Source organism: Camelus dromedarius, chromosome 9, assembly GCF_036321535.1.
Source record: "Camelus dromedarius isolate mCamDro1 chromosome 9, mCamDro1.pat, whole genome shotgun sequence".
Classification (NCBI taxonomy): Eukaryota; Metazoa; Chordata; class Mammalia; order Artiodactyla; family Camelidae; genus Camelus; species Camelus dromedarius.
Window position 1 is genome coordinate 68,792,693 of NC_087444.1, and position 10,395 is coordinate 68,803,087.

General features: G+C 48.7%; 1 protein-coding gene across 1 annotated transcript in view; it reads right to left on the bottom strand.

Moving 5' to 3' along the window:
- FCGBP (Fc gamma binding protein) overlaps positions 1-7,848 on the bottom strand; it is a 39,267-nt gene extending 31,419 nt beyond the window's left edge. Inside the window, exons 1-3 of the mRNA XM_031458693.2 lie at positions 7,794-7,848; positions 5,157-6,404; positions 2,736-3,085 (exon numbers count right to left, since the gene is read on the bottom strand). Of these exons, the coding sequence (XP_031314553.2) occupies positions 2,736-3,085; positions 5,157-6,404; positions 7,794-7,848 (1,653 nt within the window). The remainder of the gene's footprint in view (positions 1-2,735; positions 3,086-5,156; positions 6,405-7,793) is intronic.
- Positions 7,849-10,395: the final 2,547 nt, after the last annotated feature.

Sequence of the window (10,395 nt, forward strand, 5' to 3'; positions counted from 1 at the left end):
CAATGAGGGAGACAGACCCATCACTAGATAGTGGCAGATAAGAGTGGCCAGGGCTGGGATAGTGGAGGCACAGAAGTCTAGGGGAGCCTAGAAAAAGGGCCAGACCCAATCTTTCAGGTCAGGGGAGGCTTCCTGGAGGAAGGGACAGCTGAACTGAGCTTTAAAAGATCAGTGAGAGAGAGAGAGTCACGAAAACCAGGAGGGGGAGTGGAGAGAGAGTCTGGCCAGGAGATAAGGAGTGTGTTCTCTCTGGGCCTATTTTCCTCTTCCTGAGCATCTCTTTCTTATTCTTTCTTCACACATTCTCATCTTTGTCAAGAGGATGAGGTGTGAAAAAAGGAGTAACAAGCAGAGAGGACAGCATGAGCGATGTCGAAAGGTAAGACAGATCATTCATTCGTTCAGTTAGTCAGTCAGTCAGCAACGCCTCCAAGTGCCTTCCTGTGTGTCCAGGTCTGTGCTGGGCAATGACCAAGACAGCCTCGGCCCCACATCTATAGGCTCTCAGTCCAGGGTCCACTGTTCAAATCCGTCTCACCACCAAGACCAGCGATCTTCATCTTAAGTGATACAAGTAGTATTTGTGCATTACAGGAAACTTCCAAAACACACATGAGCAAAAAATGAGAAAAGAGAAAATCACCCATATTGCTGTAGTCGCACACATACTCATATTTACAAATCCTGCCAGGTTCTTTTCCTATCTTTAAATACATTTCTATTTAAAAAAAATAATTAGACTACGCTGAAGTCACCATGTCATGAAATCCTCTTCTCTCCTAACAACATCTTGTCAACATTCTACCACAATCCTACAAGGAACTCTAAACCTTTGCAAAGTCATTGATTTCTGTAAGGATCTGGTAAAAGCAATGGACCCCCTTCCTATAAAACTGCACAGCCTATGCGAAATTCTGCATACAAGTTCAAGGGATCTGAGGTCCTTCTGAGCTCGCGCTCAACCCATCTATATCCCAAGAACATCTGCTTAGATCACTTGGTTTTTAACCTCACAGAGCCACCTGCATTCTCACAGAATGAAGGAGGTACAAGAATATTCACTACACTACTGCTTGCCATCATGGACAAAACATCCATCCACAGGGGACTGAGCTAGGTGGATCCTGATGCATCCATCTGACGGCAAGCCGTGCAGCCACAAAAAGGAAAGAGCAGGCTCCATCCCAGCTGTTTTGGAAACAGCTCCAGAACACACTGTTCAGTGCAAGAACTCAAGTGAAGAACAGAGCACAAGTACAGTACTGTTTGATAAGAAAGGGGAGAGGTAAGAAAGTATGTTGATATTTGCTTGTATTGGCATAAAGAAATCCTAGAGGAATACTCAGGAAATCAGTACAAGTAATTACCTGTGGGAAGCAGGGAGAAAGCAGGGGAAGACAGGTGTAAAAGCAGGATCTTCCACAATATGCCTTTTTGTTTTGCACTGTGAATGCTTTACTTATTTAAAAAAACTAACTGCAGCAACATGGAAGAAACTCGAAAGTATTATGCTGAGCAAAAGAAGCCTTACACAAAAAGCTTCCTGCACTAGACCATTCTATTACTATGAAATTCTTAAACCGGCAAAACTAATCTACGGTGGGAAAAAAATCAGAACTGTGATTGCCGTTAGGGCTGGGTTGGTCATTGTTCGGGAAAGGGCATGAGGGAATTTTCCAGAGAGATGAAAATATTCTATCTTAACAGAGGTTTCATTTGCACATTTGTCAAAACTCAGTGAACTGTCCACTTAAGATCTGTGGATTTTATTATGTATAAATTTTACATCAAATGCAAGCAAAAAGAAGTATAAAAATATTATATTCTAGTTAACAGTGTGCATATTGAAGTTTTTAGGGGTAAAGTGTGCTGATGTCCAGGACTTACTTTGAAATACATAAAAAATAAGAGGGATAGTTGAATGGACAGAAGGATGGACAGATGACAGATGTGTGATAAACTAAAGAGAGTAAAATGTTTAGAATCTAGGTGATCAGCAGAGGAGTGTTCACTGTACAATGATTTCAGCTTTTCTGGATGTCTGAACATGTTTGTAACAACATGGTAGAAAAAAGGGGAAATGATTGCTTTTACTTATTTTGCTGTTATTATACTGCTCTTACTCATATTGGCTAAGTAGTAATGCATTTACCAGAGGCTGAAAAGCCTAGAGGTTAACACAGAGACTCAGGAGCCAGCCTGCCAGTGTTCCCAGTTCCATCTCTTACTAGCCCTAAGCCTTTGGGAAGTCATTCATCTCTCTGGACCTTAGTTTCCTCATCTAAAAATGTTAATGGCCTACCCCCATAGATTGCTGTCAGCATTAAATGTATTAAATATGGAAAGTGCTAAGAAACAAACTCAGCACATAGTAGGTGCTCACTAAATTTTTAGTGTTTGGTCACTTAAGAAACCCCTCATTGTTGGACATTTTGTTTTCTCTCTGTCTCTCCATTATAAACACATTGGCATAAACCTGTTTTTCTAACAATATCTTTGAGCATTCTTAAAATTTTTAGAAATAGAATCACTGGATAAAAGGGTTAATTAAGGCTCTACTATTGATTTTCAAATCCCCCCTCCCCAGGTCCCACTACCTTGGCCCGTTTCTCTGCACCCTTCACCCCATGGCAAAGGGCCTGGGTTTGGTGACTGACATCCAGGCTTTCCCTCCTCTTTCTGACTGGCGGGCGGCTCATGGGTATTAAACCCTGAAGCCTCCTCTGGATCCTTACCCGGGCGAAGCCAGCTTCCCCGCGGACCAGCGACACCGCGTGGCTGTAGGCGCGAACGGTCACGAGGCCCACGTAAGAGACGCGGCGGCTGCCCCGGTGTTCATTCTTGGCCTCGACGCTGAAGGCGGGCAGGGTCTGGTCGTCGCTGCACAGCTCGGCCATGGAGTACAAGCACGTGCCCATCATGTCATAGCGGCGGCCGTCGAAGGTGGTGTAATGGGGGTCACCCAGGGCACGGCAGGTGGCCACGGAGGCCTCCACGCACTTGGCCTGCCCGTCCACCACCTGGCAGAGCTGCCTGGAGGCGCACTGCTTGCCTTCGCAGGAGGTCCTCTCCCGGGTCATCCGGGCTGGGGAGTGAAGGGGGGTGGGCACAGAGAAAGAGTCAGGAGCGTCCACCCGGGTGGGAATCCTGGAGCTCTTCTGCCTGGAGAGTCTGGGCAGTTGCCTCACAACTACCCATTTTAGAAGTGGGGAAACAGGTCTGGAATCTCACAGGGAGAGAGTGGCACAGGCCTGATCTGATCTTAGGTTTTCTGGTTCCCCAGTTTAGCGCAGCTTAGCCCAGAAGGACTGGCAGGTGGTGAAGAACCACTGGCAGGAACAATCATGGAAAGGTTAATTTGTGGGTTTTTTCCTCCCATTTCCTCCTCCCTCCCCTACCTTCCTACTCAGGTCAAAAGGGTAACGGATTTTTTTTTTTAAACCTATCTATCTTTCTAGAGCTACGTTTATTTTTTAAAAATTAACAACTAACTTTCCTTATATGCTTTGTCAACAGACATGTGGTCTCCCTCTTCTGAGGGATCTTTTTTTAAAAAATATTTTTAAATTTATTTTTTGTTTGTTTTTGTTTTGGGGGGAGGTAATTAAGTTTATTTATTTACTTACTTATTTTAATGGAGGTACTGGGGATTGAACCCAGGACCTCATGCATGCTAAGCATGCACTGTACTACCGCGCTATACCCTCCCCCACTGAGGAATCTTTTTTTAAGGATAGAAAATGGAAAACAAAGACTGTTCAACAGAATAGAAATAACCGTCGAGTCAGGCTGCCTAGGTTAGCATCCTGACTCAACCAACTAGCTATGTGACACTGGATGAGTAACTGTAAACTCTGTGCCTCAGTTTCCTCATCTGTAACATGGGGGTGATAATAATACCTTCTTCACAGGGATAGTTGGGGAAGCAGATGTGGCCATGTTTAAATAAGCTAAAACACAAGTAGGGTTTGGAACTGATCCCAGGTGGGTGTTGAGTGTTACCTGTTATAACCAATCACCTGCCCCTTCCTCACTCTACTATTCCAGCCCAACATGGCCCTTTGAAGTTGGGTGACTTCCATGCCCTGGAAAGTGGGTGGGAGGGGCATTTTTGGCAGTGCTGGGACTCCTAGTCTAGGGTCCTGGCTCTGAGGGGGAGGGATGGGGATCCACATGGAAGAAACAGCTCTTCTTCCCCTGCCTCCCAGAATCTTACCTTCTGTCTGCTCATAATAATAGCTTACCCTTAGGTAGCCCTACTCACTCGCCGGATACCCACTAAATGCTCTACAAATGTTAACTCATTAGACTGTCACTTAACAATCCTGGGAGTGGTTGCAGTTATTATCCTCATTTTACACAGAGCCACAGAGGTGAAGTCACATGTCCAAGGTCACACAGAGGTGGGAAGTCTGGCTTTAGCATCTGTGCCCTCAAATACTGCACTGCCTGGTGGCAGTTCCTCAACAGGCTGGACCTGAGAGTACCCACAGGGCCAGGTCCTACATATGTCCTACACATACAAGGCACCTAGAGTGGGTACACTGAGAGATAAATCCCCGCACATGGTAGCCATCATTATTAGACCTCCTGAGTTCAGGTATTCCTTATATGAGGTGTAGGGGAAGTGATAGTTAGCAACAGCTATAGTTGCATATCAGTTGCTAAAAATAACAAAATATTTCCAAATGGATTGGTAAGAAGCTGCTGACCTGACCCTGCCTGCCACCCACAAAGATTCCTCCCTCACTGCACCTTGGCCTCCCCAGGACCCCTTTCCCAATGCCCCTGCCCCACAAAAGCAAAAGACAAAGGGCTGATGCCGGACACTGGGGGGTTTCTAGGACCCTGCTGCCATGCTCCAGCTGGCATCTCTTCAGACTAGCTGGGACCCTGGATCACACCAGTTACTAAACATTTAGAGTATTGTTCCTGCTGGGCGAGGTTGAGGGGGAGGTACAGTGGTTCTTGGGGAGAGGGCCTAGGAAGCTCTAAGGAAAGGAAGGATGGCGGGGAGGGTAGAGATGAGGAGGGGGACAGCCCAGCTGAGCCAAGCCACAGAACAGCATAGAGAGGGAGGGAAAGGGGAGCAGGCAGGAGAGGTGGCAAAGGGGTCACCAGGTGGACAGGGCCAGAGGTCATTTGTTATTACTCACTCTGGCTGCAGGCAGCTGCTGTCCCAAAGCTCACAGGCTGGTCCAGCCCGAAGATGAGCAGCTCAAAGCTGTCAGTGGCTGTGGCCACGTGGATACTGTCAGTAACACCAAGATCCACTTCAGCATATGAGAACTCACTGCCTGGCACAGGGGCCCAGGTGAGCTTGGCCCCCAGCCTCTGCCCATCCATGGTCAACTCATCAGTAGCATCGGTCGGCGCCACCACCAGGGCCACACCCTTAGAGCCTGGCACTTTCTTCACCACATAGGCAGGGCAGTAGGCCGCCACGTCTGGGAGCAGAACCAGGTGGGGGTCATAGGTGTTTCCATCCTTGGTGGCACCCGTGCCAAACAGCAGGACTTGGATGCCCACATCTGCAGACAGGTAGAGTGGCCGGGACTGCTGGATCTCAAACTCTGCCACGTCACCTGCCTGGAGTTCACGGGAGCCAGCAGTGCCCCCAAGGTTGTAGGTCAGCTTTGTGGCCTGGCTGGCCATGACATAGGCCAGATCATAGTGGGTCTGGAAAGACAGAGGGGGCACCACATAGCGGGTGCCCCAGGCAGACGTGGGTAGCAGCTGCTCCACCACATGGTTGCAGTTCGTGTTTTTCTGAGCACAGCTGTGGCCAGAGAGGACAGCCACGGGGCTACTGGCGGTGACCTTTGACCCTGAGAGGTTAGCCATGCTCTGTACCTGGGCCACTTGGTAGGCCTCCAGAGTCACATTCAGGACATTGCCTGCTTGGTAGGACTTGCCCTGGAATGTCACCAACCCCTTCAGCTGTATACTGACAGAAGCACCGGCTGCACCAGCCACGACAGCAAACTCCTTGACTTTCTGGTTCAAGGTGCTAGATGGTGTGAGCACAAAGTACTCAGTGCCCAGGGCACGGACAGGCCACAGCAGGGTCACATCTGCTGTGTAGGGCTTAGCGTTTATTGCCTGCACAGAGATGGTGTGGTCAGAGTGGACCACCACTGCATGCTGGAAGGTATTGCTGCCGGCCATCTCAGCCTTGGCGCTGATGTTGACCATGACTGACTGTCCGGGCCCCACTGTGACCTTCTGTGAGGTGCCATCCACCCGGCTGAGGACGGAGACTGAGGTGGGGCTGTCCGACAGGCTGGTGAGGAGGAGGTAGAGATAGGCCTTGCTGTAACTGGGCTCATAGTTCTGCAGGAAGGCCGTGAGGAATTCCTCCCCACCACTGTTCTTAGGGTCCACTGAGGCCTCCTGGGTCAATCCTAGGGTGAGAAAATGTAGTTGTGGGTCCACTTATTCAATCCTCCCCCTCAGAGAAGTAACCGCGTGCCCTGTGCCTGGATCACATGTTGACTAACTGGGGCGTCTACTTTCTCCCTTCTCTTTCCTTTCTCCTTATTCATGCAGTGTTCACTTACCAGCCTTTCTAGCCTTTGTCTTCCAAAAGCCTGAACACGTTAAGACAGGGATCTCAAACTCAAATGCTGACAGGACCAGGCAAGTGACGTAAATGTGTGAAACAGAACGGGCAGACGGTGCCTCTAGAGCCTTCAGACGCCATGGCAAGTGGGGTGTTGCCACTAGCTTTAACCCGTTGTCATCATGATGGTTTATGGATTCTATCTTTTTTTTAATGCCAGATCTTAGCATTTTTCAAGAGAAACTAGCTACCTGAACTTCCATGTGAAATCTCCAATTTGAAATTGTTTTAAACCTTGTAATAGCTTATAATGAAAAATAGTATGGAAAGGAATATATGTATATCTGAACCACTACATTGTACACCAAAAACTAATGCAACATTGTAAATCGATTATACTTCAATTAAAAAAGAATCAAAATTATTTTAAGTAAGCATCATGGGCCCAAACTGGCCTGGATTCAGGTGCCAGTTTGTGATTTCTGTCTTCACAGGATTAGGGGGCTCTGTGAAGGGAAAAGGGGGATTAAGAGATCATGGACAAAATGTCTCCTAGAAATAGAGAGGAGTGGGCACTTTTCAACACCCTCAACTAGGAAGAGATTATCCCGGGCTGAGAGGAGAGAGGGGGAGGGGCAGGGAGAGAGAGATTGCTCTACAGGGTCTTAGAGAGAGTGTAGGGGTTACAGAAGGACTATCTGCCAAATAAAGGGAGCCTTGAAGGCCATCCCAGTGTCCCACAGGGCCAGGAGATCAGGGGCAATGAACGTTTCAAAAGTAACCTAAGTAGATGTTGACTGGTAAGCAGAGGGCCCTGATATCCCATCCTTCCCCCCAAACTTTGGCTTTACTTAAGACTCCAGTCCCAGACATAACCCTAGAGAATTAGATACCAAGCCCCCCCACCAAGAAAGGCTTTAGTGACATTTTCCATCACCTTCTCAGAATAAGGCTCAGAGTCAAAACTTTAGTTGAGTTGCAGAACATCAAGAAAGTGGTAGTTCTTACCTACTTGAATTTGGGGACTAAGATTTTTACCTGCTTCCCCCTAAAACAGAGAATGGGTGAATTCCACCACATTTCTCTGCAAAACCTAAGGGGCCTCTCTGCCATCTCTGCTGGCCTTGGGTGACTCTGGGAGGTGGGTTTGTGGAGGGGGCTCACGTGGAGAGTACAGGCTGAGTTCCCTAGTCTGGAACAAGGACATAGTTGGACTTTCTGATTGACTTACCCCACAGAAGGGTTGCTCCAGCCCAGAGTGTCCACCAGCTCCAAAAGGAACCCATGTCTGCAATGGTGAAAGAGAGGGAGTCATAGGAGGCTGGTCTGCCCCTCCTGCTGGAGACTGTCCCTGAGAGGACAAAAGGGCCCAGTCTCAGGACAAGGGCTATCTAGGTACCAGGGCTGAGGTGGGTTGGACCCAAGAGCCAGTGTGTGTATGTAAGGGGAAGTGGACATCCAGTGGGCCTGGGGGTTGGGTGGGGAGGGAGAAGACAGGGGCAGGATGGGGAATTGGACATCCAGTGGGTATGGGGGGTGGGGAGTCCTGGAGCTAGTGGCAAGGGTAGGGGACCTGATGTCCCACTTCCAAAGGGGACCCAGCATCTCTCACCTGCAGGTTCTTGGAGCTGTGGGGCTAGCCCCTGGGCTGGGCTATATAGTGGAGTCTCTTGATTCCTTAGGCCACACCCTGGGTCACCTGCTAGGCAGATGGTGCCAACTTCCTGGAGGAGGCTACTGATCCCAGGGCCAGCTGGAATGGGGACCCTGAAGGCCTGGGAAGGGTGGAGGGCAAGCCTGAATACCTGAGTCCTGAGAGGGGTGTGAGAACAGCTGGTGGCTGTGCCCAGGCAGCCTGCTGGAAATTTCAGTCCTGGAAGGGTGGTGTCCCTGAGAGAAACAGCTGGGGAGCAGGGTGCTGAGGGACTGGACCTGGGTCCCCAGGGGGCAGGAAGCAGGAAGGGAAGGTGGCATTTGGTCTTGTTTGCTGGTTCAATGGCTAGATTTTTTTCCCTTTGGTACCTGCCAGGAACAATATTAAAGGACCCACATCCAGGTCCCAGTCCCCACAAGCTGATCCCTGGCTCCCAGCCACCCATATCCTATTTCCAAACACTCAGGGTGGGGGCAGGTGTCTGAGGTAGGCGCGAATCTGAGCACCTGCCCCAGGACTGTGGAGTGGGACACAATTCCGCCACGCCTAGACCAGCAGGGCTGCCTGGGTACTTTCTGGAGAATTTGCTTTCCGGGAAGTGGTTTTGTTTTGTTTAGTTTAGTTTTTCCTGAGAAAGGACTAGCTGAACAATTTTTGGGTGATTCTGTGCCCCCATCATCCCAAAATCTGCCCAAGATAGGAGACGGCGGTCTAGGTCACACACCGGGAGCAGAAACAGAGACAGCTGAGCAGCGGTGGGCTTTCTGAGATGGAGTCTGTTCCTCCTGAGGGGCTGGCCTGACCCATGACCTGCTCCTCCCTGAAACCTCAAGGACTCATTGTTTGCTGAGGAGTCTCCCTTGAAAACAGCAGCTGCAAAGCCTGTGTGTCTTCTGGGACAACACCCCAGCAGCTGCTGCCCCCAGGACTTCTCTCTTATCACCAAGGCCTGAGCCGCTGGGTGGCCAGGGTGGGTGGGGGCTGTCAGTGCCCCCACCCAGGGCAGGTTCCCAGAGGGAGAGATAAAGGCTAAGAGTTTACTAGAACCCAAAGTCAACCAGGAAAATGAGGTGAGTAAACAGGAGACTGGATAAGAGCCAGGGGTATGAAGAAACAGGCAGGAGTGAGGGAACCCGTGCAGATTGGGGACTTTGCAGGGAGGGGTGCCTGGGTCCTTAAGGAAAAGGACTGGGAGGAGGGGTTGCTGGGATTCCTGAGGAGGAAACTAGCTACTGCAAACCAAGATGCCAAAATCTTCTATGTCAGATACCCTTCGTTTAGCCTGAGAGGCTTAGTGAAATGAATGATGAGGGGGCAGAAGATTAGATTAAGACTCAGGGGTGATTCTGCCCTCCAATTTCTAAGCTTTGATGTCTCCCCTGGTTGACCCCAGAGAGAAGCCTCCCCCTTCAAAACTCGTTGTTGCTCTCTGCAGCCAGAGCCCCCAGAAGTGGGGTGGTGGTGGGAAGGCTCACAATTTAATATTTTGGATTTGACACCCCTGGGACTGTCTCACTCCTTTCAGAGCTCACGGGGTGTTAAGTGTGGTGGGTGTGTGTGCCTGTGTGAGTGGGGATGGTATGACACACATATTAGGTGCACGAATCATCAGTGTATGTAGCCCATTGGATTATCTAAAAATGAATACATCCTTATAACCTACATCCAGGTCAAGAAAGAGAATGTTTCCAGCATCCCAAAAGCTCTCTTAATCCTCCTTCCTAATCACTATCCACTTTCTATCTCCCATAGGGAGCCACTGTTTTGTCTTCAATCACCACTGATTATTTAGTTTGTTTTGAATTTTAGACAAATGGAATCATATGTCTGTATTTTTTTAGTGTTTGGTTTTTAAAAAATATTTATTTGTTATTTTTAAATTATTTATTTATGTATTTTGGGGGAGGAGCTAATTAGATTTTTGTTTATTTATTTTTAATGGAGGTACTGCTGATTGAACCCAGGATCTCGTGCTTGCTAGGCACACACTCTACCACTGAGCTATACCTCTCCCCTGCCCCTCTCCCACCTGTATTGTTTTGTGATTGGCTTCTCTCAGTGTTATCCTTCTGCACATAACTATAGTTCATTTTCATTGTCACATGGTACTCACTTGGTTAAAAATCACTATGTATTATCCCACTACTGTTTCCGGTTTGGGCTAATGAATACTATCTTT